At 47.6% G+C, this 16,298-nt stretch overlaps 1 protein-coding gene and 1 non-coding gene across 2 annotated transcripts; one reads left to right on the top strand and one right to left on the bottom strand.

Annotated features, from left to right (window-relative positions):
• The first annotated feature begins 78 nt into the window (after window positions 1–78).
• Window positions 79–10,480, top strand: LOC136046145 (putative short-chain dehydrogenase/reductase family 42E member 2). Its single transcript, XM_065732522.1, has 13 exons — window positions 79–203; window positions 362–531; window positions 1,663–2,050; window positions 2,594–2,689; window positions 3,667–3,724; window positions 4,401–4,519; window positions 5,003–5,078; window positions 6,660–6,742; window positions 7,137–7,274; window positions 7,982–8,047; window positions 8,707–8,770; window positions 9,460–9,533; window positions 10,199–10,480. The coding sequence occupies exons 3-13, from the start codon at window positions 1,709–1,711 to the stop codon at window positions 10,445–10,447; spliced, it is 1,365 nt and encodes a 454-aa protein (XP_065588594.1). The 5' UTR covers window positions 79–203; window positions 362–531; window positions 1,663–1,708; the 3' UTR covers window positions 10,448–10,480.
• Window positions 10,481–11,197: 717 nt separating this feature from the next.
• TRNAL-UAG (transfer RNA leucine (anticodon UAG)) lies at window positions 11,198–11,279 on the bottom strand. Its single transcript has one exon. It is a non-coding gene; the product is annotated as a tRNA-Leu (tRNA).
• Window positions 11,280–16,298: the final 5,019 nt, after the last annotated feature.

Here is a 16,298-nt window from a genome sequence, read left to right as displayed (position 1 = left end):
ACTGGTTTCATACAAGTGTGAATTTTAAGTCAGCTTTTTGTATCACTATAGAACGGCTGTCATGCTTCTGTCAGTCTTTACCTCGCCTGTTTATTCTGGCTATTGTTAAGAGTTCCTTCTGCCCTGCCATAATTGCAAGTGTGTCTTTAAAGGATTAAAATTTAATATGAACATTCAGCCATGGCACAGCTGTGATGGAAAAGGTGAGAGTGCTCTTAGTTCAATTTTTTTTCTCTGGAGTGGTTAACTGTAATGCCCTGCAGCTCCCAGCCCCCCTGACCCCCTCCCCCCAGGGCCAGGGGGACCCCACAGCCCACTCCTGTGCGACTGTTTCCTCTTTGGGCTTTTCCACCGTTTGCAGGTGCTTCCGATGCTCTGCATCTCTCCGAGCCATGTCCCAGCAACGACTCTCCGGACGGTGACTGAGGGATGTCTTTTTATTCCTGAGCAGCCTGTCCAGCAGGTAGCTCGGGGCGGACGGAGCCCGGCCACCGGCAGCGCCTTCCTGCAGCGGGCTGGAGATGCGCGCAGGTGAGAGCCACCGGCGGCTGCTGCCGCGGGGTCCCACGGATGCTGCGGGGTTCTGGGAATACTGCTGGAGGCCACGGGACCCCAGGGGTGCCACGGAACAACGCTATCCCGCGGGAAGGGAAGGTTGTGGGGTCCCAAAGGCGCCGTGGGGCTGCGGGATGCTGCGGGACCTCCGGGACCGCTGCTCCAAGCGGGCCCGATGGGGAGGTGGGCGTCAGGAGCGGGGCCGCCTCGGGAGGACGTTCCGGTGCTCAGCGGCCACAGCGGGCGCCCCAGGGGTGGCCCCGGCTGCCGGGCCATGGCCGGGCCCCGGCTCCCGGCCCCGGAGGTCGCCCGCGGGAGCAGCAGTTTCCGTAGCGGCGGCGCCGCGCTCGGCGTGCGAATTTGCAAGTGAGATGCAGAGAATAGCGGCGGCAGCTCGGGTGGCCTTTAATCTTTTATCGAGGCACGGGGAGGGGGATGCGGCTGCCGTCAGTACCTGCGGCTTCTGACACGCTGTGTCGGGCGGCGGCAACCCTTGACTGACGCTTTTTGAATGGAAAACACTTTTCTTGTTTAAAACCAGTTGACTGGCTCCTACTTTTTGTTTAGTGCATCCGCTGACCGGGCTTTTCCTTTTCTGTCCCTTTGCGATTGTTGTGCTTTAGTTCTGCTGGAAAGTGAAAGGTCAGATAGGCTGTTCTCTGATACACCTTCCAAGAACATCAGATAAGAACCAGGCATTTCTTTCTGTCTGAAGTACTCAACTCCAACTGCTGCCAATAATAAACGTGTGGTATATTTTCAATTTACATTCAGCTGCTACTTAGAATTGAATTGAAAATATCAGTGTGCTCAGATGACTTTCCAATAAACCCGGAAACAGGTAAATGAAATATTAAATTCATTTGCGCCGGGGGCATTTTGTTCCACTGGGCCTTGGTTGCTTGGTTTTAAAGTATAGACTTAAACACAATTTGTTGAGTGTTTTCCTGATAGTTGAGGATTTAGGTACAGCCCTGTAGCTTGTATGACCCCTATAGGCCATCGCCAATATTTTTATAACATGAGACAAGCAAATGTAGATTAGTCTTCTTAGGAGGAATCTTCGAAGCCTGGCATTTGGAACCAAGTATTCTGCTTTGTCTTTAGGTTGTACTAAAGTAAGACCTTGCTGCTGCAAGAAGAGCTTGTTACCATGAAGCTTGCCAGAGTTGTCTGCATCAGGGAACACTATGGAGCAGTTTTCAACATAGAGAAGGAACTGTTGTGTGCATCTGGTCACAGACAACATTATTTCACTGACATAAAACTTACAGTGAGTGAGGCAGCAAACCCCTGGCACCAAACCTCTAGCTCTGGAGTGAAGGGAAATGCTGGAGCACTGAAGGATAAAAACATGAGAGCAGTGGTGACAGGAGGTGGAGGCTACTTTGGATACAAGCTTGGATGTGCTCTTGCCAGCTCAGGAGCCTCAGTTGTTCTGTATGACATAAACAAGCCTATCTGGGAAATTCCTAATGGAGTAGTGTGCATCCAGGTATGATAAAATACATTCTCACAACAGTTCAAGTTAGTTCATTTGCCTTCTCCATACCATTTTACTAGTTCTCACAGAATCTAAATACCCAACAGCAAATAATTGGAAATGTTAAAGACATTTGTAACTGTGTGAATATTCCACTCGATTTTTTGTCAGCTAGATTTTAATATGCACATGAAGTAAGAAGAATGATGAAAAATGTAATGTGCAGCACAGAGTACTGCTTCATCTCCTGTCTCTGAAGGTGCTGTTCAGGACCATCACTCCCCTCACCTGGGCCTTAGTTTATCCACCTGTGCAATGAGTAGTGCACTTCCATAATTCATAGAGGTGTTAAGAGGTTAATGAATATTTTTAGGTTCTTTGAAATCTATGGAAGAAATGTGTGATCATCAGCACATACAGAAATTGATCTAGTGTTCAGTCCCAGGATGTGCAGCCTGTGCAATTACGTGTTTCCTCTGTGCTAACCCACTATATGATGAATGCTAACCTATCATTTTGATTTCAGGTCCAAATATCTTTTCATATGTGTTACAGGCAGATGTCAGGGATTATGATGCCATATTTGCAGCCTGTGAAGGGGCTGACACTGTGTTTCATGTAGCTTCATATGGAATGTCAGGAAGAGAGCAAGTGAGTCCAAATTGTTTGTATTTTTCTGTGCGACTGCTCACAGTGAGGATGGGAGGCTTGATTTTGTAGCACTGCATGTTAGGCTTTTTCACTTCAGAGGATCCTGGGTGCCCTAGTCCTTCCCCATGCTTTTTCGGTGAGCTGCTGTGTGCAAACTGATGTGCTACCTACAAGCAGGCTGCTTACAGTACCCTCTTCCTAGTTGTGAAATGATTTCCCCATCATTATAGGCACTAACTATAGCCTGGGAAGGCTTTTGATGTGGAAATGATACTTAAAAGTTCTGAAACAGTGCAAGGGCAAAACAGAAAAGGGAGAGTATGTTCATGCTAAGCCCCTTTCCCGAAGCCTTTTGAATGGAACCACTACATGTAAGGTCACTGGGAGCAGTGAAATCTGAACTAAATTGTAAGTTATTTGTATAACTAAACTAAAACAATTGCTTTGTTTCACGTCCTAGTTGTTTCCCATTAGTAGGTAGAAAGCTGTAGAGATGTACTTGATGTGCAGTTCTGAACCACAGTTTTTATGACTGAAGTTAAAAAACACACAGTCCTCCTTACATTATTTAATAAAATGAACTTCAATAATTATCTTAGCTGTATAAAATAGCTTATTAAAAGATATTTGCAACTGGGCAGTGTGTTCTTGGCATTGTTCTGAGTAGAGCCAACTGGTCAATGAGTACTGCTGAAACGTGGGTCATTTAACATGCTGTCGACAGTTTTATAATCACTGAAAATAGGAAAAAACAGCATGATTCTCTTTGCTTCAAGCAAGCTAGTGTGTAAAAATCGAAGAAAAATATAGGTATAGTTTAAAAATAATGACTTGACTTCTTGATGTCTGAAACAGCAGTCTATTTATTTTTTTAATCAAAGCACTCATTACCTTTATCTGTGGATAATTACAACGTCCACCTATTGAGTTTAAAATGTATCACTACTCCAAAGGGCACCACTTCTTTATTTTCCTAGTTGCACAGAGAAGAGATTGAGACAGTAAACATCAATGGGACAAGATTCATCATTGATGGTATGTATCTAGCCTTGCCAGCAGGTGTTGGTGTATCAAAATATCATGCCATTTAGAAAAAGAACCCAGTTGTTATCCATTGTTTGTTTGTTTACCAAATACATCACAGTTTGGGCAGAAGATGAGGAAACATGTCCATGGTCTCTTCGTACCTGATTCTGCTATGGGTTATGATTATAGAGTCAGTACAACTACTTCAGCTTGTCATAATCACGTTTGACATTATGGCAGAATCTGCATGCATGTAATAAGACATTAACAACTGCCTCTTGCCTATTTGGTAGTGGTAAGCCTCACTGCTGTATTAATAATTTGCACAGATAGAGGGCAGCCCTTGGAAAAGAAAGTCTTCTAGCTACCTATGTGACTGGGGCTGAAGCCCTCTCGCCCAGCTGGTAGCAGCCATCCCAAAGACATACTGTTAGCTTACATTATCCAAATTAGGATACACTGGGTTGTAAAGCACTGATGGTTATAAAGAACTGATATTTTCACTTTAACTGTTCTCTTCTGTATGCTTTGCATCTTAAAGAACTCAGTAATAAAATGGAAGGATTTGCTCTTCTGAGATTCATCAGAATATGTAACAAGTTTCTCTGAAGTGCCCCTCCAGTTCATACAGGTTTTTCTCTATATTGTTCAAGTTTCCACTAAACTACTTTATATCTTGCTGCAGCTTGTAAACAAAGGAACATCACTAGATTGATATACACCAGTACAGTAAATGTAGTGTTTGGAGGACTTCCTATTGAAGATGGTGATGAGGAAACGGTGCCATATTTTCCCATAGAAAAGGTATTTGGTTGTATTATTTTTTTTTTCACTTTTTCTCTTTGTTTACATTCTTCTTTCCAAAAAAAGCCTGGAATTCTGAATAATATGACATCGTGAATAATATTTTTTTCTAAGGCAGTGCCACAACTCTAGAATTCAGACCAATCATGATGCCTTAAAAACTTGGCTCCTGACTTTTCCGTTACCTGAAAAAGAAATCCAGTTTACTAAGTAGTGATCAGTTACATTCTTGGCAGCATTCAAAGCATACATATATTTATTACTTCTCAAATGGGCTGATATTAATTAACTGGGTTTGCATAAACAAAAATGCTTGCTTGCCTTAGCAATACGCATGTGTTTTATCCTAAACCAGTGCCTCACAACTTCTGTATTTTGAGGTATTTGTTGCCATCTGACAAGTAAAAAGGGAGTAGAGAAGTGATGCCTCTCTGTTCTGCCATTTCAAGAATAGATACAAACATGTTTGCTTTTTCTCTGTAGCATGTTGATCATTATTCCAGAACCAAATCAATTGCAGAACAAATGGTACTAGCAGCTAATGGAACTCCACTAGCAGGTACTTTTCTGTTAGCATGAATTCATAGTGAAATTTATTCCTCTTCTTCCTGTGCCTTGCTAACATCCTGCATCCTGTACCAGTCCTTCACTGGATGGGACTGTTCAGCAGTTATGAAATCAAGTTACTTACCCCTCTCACAAACTGAAAGATCTTCTCTTAAAAATCACTTTTAATTGTGGTTCTCACAATGTCAACAAAAGGTCTTGACATGGTAGTGGTGAGCTCAGTATCTTCATTGAAAAGATTAAGACAGCAGTAAATTTAACAATAATGTGTTTATGTCACTGCCATATGCAATATAAGTAGAACGTGAATGCTGATTAAGTTGTTCCCCCCTTCCCTTACAGTTATATATTAAAATCTGAATAAGACACCTGATACTACAGCCTGAAATTATTTATTAGTGCTTCCCAAAGTTTTCCACATTGAGGAAGCCAGTTGTACACTTGAATACTTAAGTTCACCTGTGAGATACTGTAACTGCCAGCACAAAGCAAATTAATGTAAAGTGCAACATGATTCCATGTGAACAATTGATACAGAGCTAAATTTAGCTGTAAGCAACTTAGAAAAAGTTCATCTGATACTTCCAGAGAGCTATAAAGAGATATCAAGTCATGGATTGGCATTTCACACCAACAGAATTATTTTGTCCAAAAAAGCTTTTTTCTTTATTTTCTCTTTTCTCAGCAGCTCAACATAGCAAAAATGCTCTAATTTTAGGAGTGATATATACTGCTGTGTGTTTCTCAATGAAATTAGAAGCTCACGCTAATTTTCCTGTGCAAAGGATCAGAACAGTTCAGTGGGGTTTTAGCCAGCCACTGTTTCAAACGTCCCAATTAGATCCTGTGCAGTCAGCATGAGTGAGCATTTTGCAGGTTTTCAAGTAATACTAAGAACAGATATTAGCAGATGACAAACCAGTCAACTGAAACACTTGGGAAGTGACTCGATTTTTACAATGGTCCTTATCTTTCTCCCACTGTGGTTATCAGGAGGTTCCACAGCAGTTCTAGTGGGAGCAGGATGTGCCTACTACTGAGAGCCTTTCTGCTCCATCTTGCACAGATAGTGAAACAGTTTCCCTGCAATAATTTTCTAAGAAATTAGTTTGGTTTCATTCCACTTTCTTACTAATGACTTGCTCACTTCAGCAAATTCATCACCACACTTTGCATTCTCAGTGACTGCTTTGGCACAGAGATAAAGGACCAGTTAGGTAGAGGTTTGGAAATATCTAGTAATTTCTAGGGATCTGACTCTGCTGGTGCTTTGAGAACTCTTAGGATGGTTTGGGTTGCAAGGAACGTTTAAAGACCATCTAGCCTCACCCACTCCCTGTGGACTAATGCTGGCAGGATTTTTCTGAATCCTGTCTTGCTATTTTACATGTTTTGATTTGCCACCAATATTCATCTACTAGTTCCACACCTCCTGGTGTGTATTATTTTTTTAAGCTGGTGAAAACAAATTTATTTCAGAGTAAGTTGTGCTAAAGCATTCTTTAGCTCATGCAGTGGTAACATCAGACATGTGAAAGTCACATGGTTTAAATAATTTTATCCATTTTCCTAGGAGGAGGGGTACTGTATACATCTGTTCTTCGCCCACCAGGAATTTATGGACCAGAAGAGCAAAGACACCTGCCAAGGCTAGCAGTATGTACTTTCATTTTTTAATCACCAGAATTTTCTATGATACCAAACAACAACACTTAACTGTATTATAAATTGACTAACTTTCTTATCTGGAATCAATTTAACAGTTCAATTGCCTGTTGATGATATTGTAACTTTTTTTTGGTTAGACACTATGTGACATCTGTAAAGACTGTGTAATGTATTAAAAAAGACTCTTTTTTAAACACTTAAAATATAAGTCCAGATTTATAATGAAATGCTTACTGTAATTATAAAATTCAGGTTGTTCTATATTTCAGATGACTGCTTCCTCGCAGCTCATACCAAAATACAGAGGAAAGGAGATAGAGTGAAATGTCTTATTTTCAGTCTTATTTCCTGCTTTGTTTTCATCTTTGTCTTATGTCTACAGAAGAATATTGAGAGAGGGATACTTAGCTTCAAGTTTGGGGATCCTTCTGCTAAAATGAACTGGGTACATGTAGAGAATCTTGTACAAGCTCAAATTCTGGCTGCTGAAGCTCTCACTCCTGAGAAGAACTACATAGCTGTAAGTAAACAATGGAAACACCATAGTTTTCATTTGGATGTGGATCCTGCACTGCAGTGACTACTGTAGTAACACTGTGGTCCTTTAGCTTGCGTTGTCTGTATTTTTTATTGACAAATGTGCCACGAGCAGTGTGTTGAGCTGAAATATTCAGTTCTGCAAGAATAACTACATCTTTGTGTTTTTTGTGATACTGTATTTGCCATTTTTTGGAAGATAAGAAAAGAATATTTGATGTCAGAAAAGTAGATTAGGAAAGGAAAACTCTAAAAATAAAACACTAAGAAATAATTTGCATCTTTGTTACACAGATGGAACAGCATGGATTTCAGTGAGTCTTAATTAGACTGGGACCAGAACACGTCCTACCATCTTATAAATGTCTGTTAACAGCAAAAATGACCTATGGCACCACTTTCAGTGCATTTGGTAATCTCTATATAGTCTGTCCAGTCATTCTGTATTCGTAAATCTGTAAGAAATACCAAGATATGTTAATCATATAAACTGCTTGTCCACTTGATGATGAATTTAATCACACATTGAAGAAAAAATGATGGAATACATGCAGTTTGTGGGCTTGTAGGTACATGTATATTGTTTATTTCTATATAATCTTTAGGCTATTTGTAAGGAGTAAGGTAAAGAAGTCAAAGTATATGCAGTGTCATTTTTACTAACTTGTCTCTTCTCTGCCTGTTTAACAGAGTGGTCAGGTGTATTTCATTCACGATGGTGAAAAATTCAACCTTTTTGAATGGTTAGCTCCACTCGTACGTACACTATATGCTTTATCTCAAATATTTTACATTTTTTACTATATGCAACTCTGGCTTTGGTGCAAATGACACATTTGGGTTGAGTGTGCATTTAATTCTTGCTTGAATTTCAGTTTCATTAGTGCTGTAACAAAGCCTACTTAAAATATTGCTTGAAAGCAACAGTATACACTGAACCAAAAGGGCTTTCTGAAGGAGCATTCTCCTCTGGAGAGCCATCATCCTCATTTCTTGGGCATTCATCTGTTAACAGTGGCTATCTGAAGTGGACAAAAAATATAAATCCAAATTATGACTCTGAAAATATAGAATAACCCTAATATCCAATATTTTCAAAAGTTCAGTTAGCTGCTAATGTTGTGCTCAAAACCATACATATGTCAGAATATTACACTTGGTATCAGCACACCATGATATTAAGTCAATTATTACACAGCTTTTTTTTCATTTTCTAAAGATTTACACTCGAAAATTACACAGAGTCTGCTTGTGACATGTAACTGGAATCCCCTAACAGTGAAAAATCAAGTAGAAACAGCAATTAATATTTATGCTTTGTCAGTAAATACTTCCACAACTATCTCCTGCACTGAAACTGTAAAACTTGTTTGAGGTTTCTGTTTTTTTTACTGTTGTTTTTTAATCTCTTTCAGTTTGAGAGGTTAGGTTGCAGTAAGCCATGGATACCTATTCCTACTTCTTTAGTTTATGCATCAGGTAAAAATATTTTATCAATGTTTCTCTGTACTGTCAAAAAGCCCCTGTTCCCAATTGTAATGTAATGTTGTGGGTTGTTTCTTTTCTTAATGTGGCCACAATTTTTATTTTCACATATAAAACACGCTGCAAGCTCATCCTGTGTGCAACAGTTCTGCATGAATTCAGCTGTGTGTCTGTGTTGAAATCAGAATGATCTGTGAGCTAAGAAACACTAAAACAGAAGGTCTGAGTTTGTTGGTTGGTTGTTTAGAGGACTTAGCAAATGTGCAACTTCATGGAAGATGTGAAAGGTTTTATGTAAAAATCTGTGACTCCATGAAATACCTGCAGATATCAGCTTTGCCTGCATGGGTTAACTTCTTGTACTCCTTTCTCCCATACTGCCCACGTGCCACTAAATTGAATCTAACCCAGAAGTGTTTGGTTTTATCACATTTGTATGAGTTCTCACGATCTGTGTGCTAGCCCAATTACAAACCCTCCAAACCCTTCTGAGATGCACCCCTAAAATCAGGCTGACTGAAGCATGAAAGATGAAACCCAGCTCCTTGTCAGCATTAGTGGTAGTGCCCTGAGCTCTTAGGCACAGGATTATCATTCGCTATCAGATCTGGTGTGCGACCTGCCACAGTCGTGATGGTACAGCAACTGACTGTTCTTACAAGTAGAAATCTTTTGTTCTTCAGCCACAGTAATGGAGCATCTTCATCTGATACTGAAACCACTGGTTGAGCTGTCACCTCTGCTGACCAGAAGTGAGGTACAGGTTTGTTTGTATGCTCCCTTGCTCCCACAGGATGCATATGTACCGTGTGAGTACAGCTGAGACATATCATTTGTAGTGACAGGACAAGGGGAAATGGTTCTAAATTAGAAGAGGGGAGATTTAGACTAGATATTAGGAAGAAATTCTTTACTGTGAGGGTGATGATGCACTGGAACAGGTTGCCCAGTGAGGCTGTGAGTGCCTCCTCCCTAGAAGCATCCAAGGCCAGGCTGGATGGGGCTGGGAGCAACCTGGTCTGGAGGGAGCTGTCCCTGCCTATAGCAGGGGGTTGGAACTAAATGATCTTAAAGGTCCCTTCCAACCCAAACCATTCTATGATTCTTTGAAGACCCTTCAGGCACCTTAGGAGTGGCTTTCACTGTGCCCTTACATAAATAAGAGTGAAGAACATTTTGTGGATGCTTTGAGGAGTAGAAGATTGTGCAGTGCAGCCCTTACTGCTTCTTTGGGCTCTCGACACACTCCTATTGGGTGAACAAGAAGACTGTGTGACATATGCCAGTAATCAGCAGGATTTTGACATGTATATTTTTAATACAACTTTACATTTCCTTTAAGTGTGTCTTTGCCACCATTCACAGCCCCTGTTCAGCTCTTCTATGCACCCACACTTCCTGTGTTGGCTCCTTTACCGACAGGTGCAGAACATCTCCACAACGCACACCTTCCGCATTGACAAGGCCCGCAGGCAGCTGGGCTACAGCCCAGGGAAGTTCACGTTTGCTGACTCTGTGGAGCATTACATCAAAACCAGAGCGGAGGTCCGGAACGAGCACATCTTCCCCAGAGTGATGCTTTTGTTCATTGCTATTTTAAGTTTGCTTTTTCTTTCGTTAAGGTTTGATGACCTTTCAGTTCTGCACTTCTTTAAGGAAACGCAGCACTGACTCACGCAGACTGCACGCACCCTCCGCAGTCCCGCTCCCGCGGAACATCTCCAGCCCCGCAGTGCAGCGGGCAGCACTTATTTCAGATTAGAAACAAAGCAAACCTAAACAACGCCAGCACTACCAACAGTTACAGCACGGTCCATCACTGAAACACAGCGAAGTCAGATCCTGACGCGCTGATTGCTGAAGCGCACTTGGAGCTGCAAAAGGAGCGCGAGCCGCAGCCCGCAGCGCTTCACCGATGGAGGAGAACGGCGGAGAGCCGGAGCTGGCGTCAGGGCCGCAGCTCGTGGCCGCGGGGAGCCGAGGTACTGCGGAGGAACCACGTGGAGCGCGCACGGCGGCGGATCGCTCCTGCGGGCTGCGCGCGGAGCTGGCGCGGTGTGAATATGAGTACAAATAAAAGAGAACGCGAAGCTCAGTGAGGCCGGCGCCGCGTCTGCCTGCAGCGGGGCACGGCGGCGGAAAGAACTCCCCGGCCGCCATCCCCTCCCCAGCGGACACCGGGAGGGAACAGCCGGGAGCGCCGAGCGAGAGCGGGCGGGGGAAGGGGCACGGAGGCGCGGAGGTGGGGTGCCGGGGACGGGACGGCCGCGACCCGGCGGGCGGTGAGGGCAGGGGCGGCCGCGGGGTGAGCGCCGCGCTCCGCCTCTCCGCTCCCGCTCGGAGCCCGAGGTTGGCGGGCGATACCCAGGGGCGGCCGCCGGTCGCGAAAAGGAGCCGCCGCCGAGGCGGGACAAAACTTCTTGGCAGCGGTGGGATTCGAACCCACGCCATCGAAATGACTGGAGCCTAAATCCAGCGCCTTAGACCACTCGGCCACGCTACCGCCTGGTGGTTGTACGGCCCGCGAAGCCCTTTTCAGCGCACGCAGCCGCTCTTCTGCCCGCGGAGGATCGCCGGAGCCGCTGCTCCGCCCTCGGCCGCGGCGACGCGCATCTGCTCCGCGCCTCTCCGCGGGAAGCGACGCGAGCGCGGCCTTCCCGCCCTCTGGCAGCGCTGCCGAGGGCGCCGCCGCCGCCCGGCCCCGCGCTCCCGGCAGATGGCGCCAGCGCCCCGCAACAGCAGCACGCGCGGTCCCGGTGCCGCCCGACCTCTGACCTCTGACCTCTGACACATGGCGCAGCCGCGCGCGTCGCCGCCAGGCTGGGCGTGTGTGGGCTGCTCCGCTCCTCCTCAGTGCGGGCGGGAAGCTGAACCGAAAGGGGCCGCTCTGTACGGGCTGGTACCTCGTACTTCATCGTGATGGACACTGCTTTAACCCAGGCCCCATTCACGTTAACTTCCATATCATCCATAGAAGGAAAAGGAACTCCGTTTAATGCTTCACAGCTCCTCCCTTGCGGGAGAGCTCAGCCACGGGCGCGTTTGGCATTGGAAACGCGGAACGCGAGGGCGCCGTTTCTCACGGGGCAGTGGGGCGGTACAGTGCCCGGCCCCGCCCCGCTCCACGGAGCGCCGGCACAGCACAGCCCGGCTTAGCCCGGCACGGCACGGCGCTGCACAGCCTGGCTTAGCCCGGCCCGCCTCCGGCTGCGGTCTCCGAGGCTCCCCCCCCCCGCCGCGGTGCTCCTTTCCTCCCGCACGCACACAGGACGCGGCCCTGGGGCGGCTCAGCGGTAGGTGTTCCTGGCAGCTGGGATCGCGGCGGGGCCGTGAGCGCAGCCGTTCCCGGACGGAGCCGTCCGGGTGCATCGGAACGGCGGCGAAATGCGTCGGGATGCGCCGCGGGGGCGGCGCGGGGATCCCCGGGCGCGGAGCGGGGCCCGCGGAGAGGTCGCTCCCGGTTATTCGCTCGGTGCCGCCCGGAACGTAAAGCCCCGCGAAGTAACAGCGGAAGGGCGTTTGCGAATCCCCTGGCGAGCTCCTTTTCTACGTGCGCCGGGCTCTTATCGGCGCCGTCCGCGCTTCCCCGGTCCGCTCGGTGCCGCCGAGTGCGGTCTGAGCTGCGCCGCGGCGTTCGCGCACCGCGCCGGGGCTGCGCTGCCGTGTGCCGCTCATCTGCGCCTGCGGTCCGTAACGGAGATCGGCAGCGACGCCTTGTAGGCTCACGGCCCTTAGGGCTGCGTGGGTTACGTTTCAGATCTGTGATTTCAGAGGGCGGCCCGTTTCTCCCTCCAAGAAAGCCAGCTGGGTGCTGTTGCGGGAGTCCCGCTTGCTGGCTTTGGAGGATGCATTGAACCGAAGGGACTCGGTACCGGGAGCGGAGCGCTCTCGCCTTAGCGCTGACCCCACGGAAGTTCGGGCTGTCCCATCCAGGGCAGCCGCCGTGCCCGTGCGCTGCGCTGAAGGAGCAGGGAGCATTGTGTCGGAGCCGGGACAGCCCTGGAAAGGTACCCGGCGTGCTCCTTTCCTCCCATCCGCTGGCTGGAGCCCTCAGCTCTCTGGGTCGGGTTGAAGCGTGCCCGTAGGCTGCTGGGGTCTCACTCGGGGATTCTGCCGAACCAGCAGCGGTTCATCACAGCAGGCGCCCTTCGCGGTGTTTTGGCAGCGCTGTGATGTGAATTTTCCCTCCTGGCCGTGTGTTTGCACGTGCACTGTGTTTGATAACAGCAAGCGCTGTCCTTGCAACTCACCTCCCCGTGCTGCCGGCGTGGTTCTTGAATATAACGTCAAGAGAAAGAAAAAAAATAGCTGAGACAATCATTGGAAAAGCCTGAAATTAGTAGAAATGTGATCGGATTTAATAATTGATTGTGTTTTACGTTTTCTTTTTTAAAGAGCATGTTACACGGGGACGACATTTAGTGACTGCCCTTTCAGGGTTACCTTGAGCCCTTTACAAGAAGCACAGTTCCAAGAAAAACGCAGAGGTCAGAGGTTTTTATCGGCACTTTGCTTTAAAAACAGAGTGATTTCAGCGCAGGTGTTCAGTTCACACAGCAAGAGGCAGTGTTCCCGTTCCTGTTGCACCTGCTGTGTGTGTGTGTCTGCCTGCAGCAGCCGACCTGTTCCACTGCAGCTGTCTGAGCCCTGAGTTTGTCTGCTGCTGTCCGAGGAGGAAAGCTGAGTGCGCACAGAGCTGGGGAGCAGCACTGAGATGGAGTGGAGCACCTTTGTTCTGCACTTGTCCTTTCTGGGCTGGCTGATGGAGCTGCTTGGGTGGGGCTGCTCCAGAAGCAGGCAGTAGGTGTGTCTGCCTGAAGTTGTATGCTTCAGGGCTTGATTTTGGAAGTGCTAATTAATGCTGTACTTGGTGGGTGTGTTTTCTGAGTGTCCAGGCAGACTTCCATCTCTTCCAGGGGCTCTGATTATTCCTGCCCCATTTTTTCCAGCACATAAAACACGTTATTCCGGTTAGCTGGGTGCTGGCAGGAGGGCTGATACCTGTGTGGTGCTGAGAACACAGTAGATGTGTGCTGGAAGTGCAGATCGTCCTTTTTAAGGAAGAAGATGCCGGGGGAAGTCAGGCAGTGCCCGGTCCTCCTGCAGGGCCCAGCTGCAGGCAGGCTGTGTGGAGGCAGAGCTGTGCTGTGCCCATGGGCTCCTGGCCAGGCCTCTGGTGCTCCTGGCATGCTCCCATGGGCTGGGTTGTTCCCGCCTGTCGGTTCAGCTGTGGTCAGCTTGGCTGCGACCTCAGTGCTGAATGGCAGTGGTGAGGCCAGGAGGGAGTGCAGAAGGAATCAGCCGTGTGCTGTGCTCTGAGCAGAGGAAACACATAGCAAACATGCATGGCAGAGGCGGTTTCACTTCAGTCTGTTCTCTTTAGCGTGGCCCGAGATCCTGATGCAGCTGGATTTACAGCTGTGACAGCCGTTGGTCTTGTTATCCACAAGAGACTTCAGGGTATGTCTCTGAAACCTGAAGCTCCTCCCTTCCAGCAGTGAGGAGGGTGTAGGTAGGGGCGGGTTACTGCTCTGCACAGGCTTCTTTGCTCTTGGAAGCAGCTGGCATTAGATGAACCGCAGCCGTGCCCCAGTCTGGCTGTTCACACTGCCCTCCATATCTTGACAGCCCCACGGATGTGTGCTTGGTAGCAGGAGTGAAGGCGAAAGGGCACTGTGCTTGTGGGGAAGCAGGGTCCCTACACCGGCGTGTGTCTGTGGCTGCTTGCTTGGCTGCATGTGCTGCAGGAGGTGGTCTGAAATGAGCCCTTGCATTGAAGGTGCTCTGCTGCAGTACTGCAGGGCCTGCAGCCACCAGCTGCGTGTGCTGCAGGATGCCTGGCTGGAGCTGCACTGAGGGGTGGATGGGAAGATGCTATGGTCTGCAGACTGGCAAACCCCTCCCTCCACGGGATGGTACTGTGCTCGTCGGTGTGTCCAGCAGCAGTGAGCTGCAGGGCAGCACTTGTGTTCGGTCCTGCTGAAGCAGCAGTGCTGCCTGGGCAGAGGCTGCTGGGCTCAGTGCCGTGGGAGAGGGCTGGGGTGGAACCTGAGCTCCAGGAAAAAACACACTCATGACTCACGTCGCCTTTTTTATGATACGTGCCTATTGCACCAGTGGAGCTGTGCATCCCAAGAGCTCCATCTCACTGACAAAAGTCAGTAATTCAGAAGGGCTGTGGGAGGTGGGCTGTGCTGCAGGGCAGCTCTTCTGGTACTGCTGTGGAGCCCTGTAGGTGTAATGCTGTTTACTCTAATGTGTCGAAAGGCCTTATCAGAATATACCAAGTGTTGCCTCACAAACTTAGAAAAAGTAGAGCAGATTTTAATGAAGAGGTGTGACCTGCCGTATCTGGTTTGTTTTTTATCTCTTAAACTTCCATTTTGCTTCATTTGCTTTGCCCCAGGGGAAGCTGCACCTTCCCTATTCTGTTTCCTTAAAGTCCAGGGAGCTACAGAAAAGCTGAGGTTACCAAGCTGTCTCTTTTTGTTAAGTGCAAGAACCCGTTAACCAGGGGCAGCATATTCCGTTTCAGCTCTATGCGATGGAAATAGCCCAGCTGTAATTCTAGCTGCTGCCTGACCAGCACGAGGCAGAGGATGAACTTCAGGACCGTGGCATTAGCTGCAGGCCGGTGCCCAGCCCCAGCAGCAGTGGGCTCTGCTCTCCCCACAAGGTGTTTGGAAGTCCATTGTGCCCCAGGCTGTCTTCTGTGCCACTGACTGCAGTTATCCGGGTTGCTGAAATAATGCAAATCCTTAGGAAGGATCGACCTGAGAGAGCTATGGCCTCATGGAGAGGTCTGATGTTGTGGTAGGGAGATGCAGCAGCACTGGGAGGGTAATTATGTAGTTATGGTGAATTTAAATCAGTGGGAGGACGTTGCAAGCCTTCAAGGTGTGATATATTTTTTGCTATATACCAACTGCTGTTGATCATGTAAGCAGCTGGATTTATCTGTATCTTTCAAATAATACAAAATGCAGTGGGATCTGTTCTGGTAGGCTTTCCTGAGTAAGTTTTATTCTTTTCTCCTCACGTTGTTGTTTGGAAGTCCTTATTTTGGTGAACAGAGATATGTGTACATAGAGATCACTATGGTGAGGTGCACAGACCTGCAGTGGGGTGCAGTGCCAGGCCTCCTCTGTGCTTTGTCCTCCCAGGGACTTCCTATCCTGGGCAGTGTGCTTCCCCCTTTGGGCCAGCTGGTGGATGGGAGCCAATGCCAGCCTGAATCTTGGCAGTGGCATGGGCAATTTTCTGTGTTGTCCTAGCAATACTTTTGGACTCCTTTGGCTACTAATTTTCTATGTTAATTTTATATTCAATATTCTTAATAAGAGTTGTCTTGAAAAGTTGAGAACTCAGCCATGTAATGTTGGAGGCACGGTTCCCTCGAGTTCTGAAGATCAGTGCTGTGAAACTCTGCTTGTCAGATGGTGAAGGGTAAAAGCATGCAGGGGATGAGCTGGGAGTGTGGAACTGCAGCAGTGGGCGGTGTGTGCGGTCCCTCCGTTCTCAC

Source organism: Cyrtonyx montezumae, unplaced genomic scaffold (genome assembly GCF_038088225.1).
Source record: "Cyrtonyx montezumae isolate F1298 unplaced genomic scaffold, pur_monq_1.0 scaffold_16, whole genome shotgun sequence".
Classification (NCBI taxonomy): Eukaryota; Metazoa; Chordata; class Aves; order Galliformes; family Odontophoridae; genus Cyrtonyx; species Cyrtonyx montezumae.
This window is presented reverse-complemented; position numbering and strand designations above follow the sequence as displayed.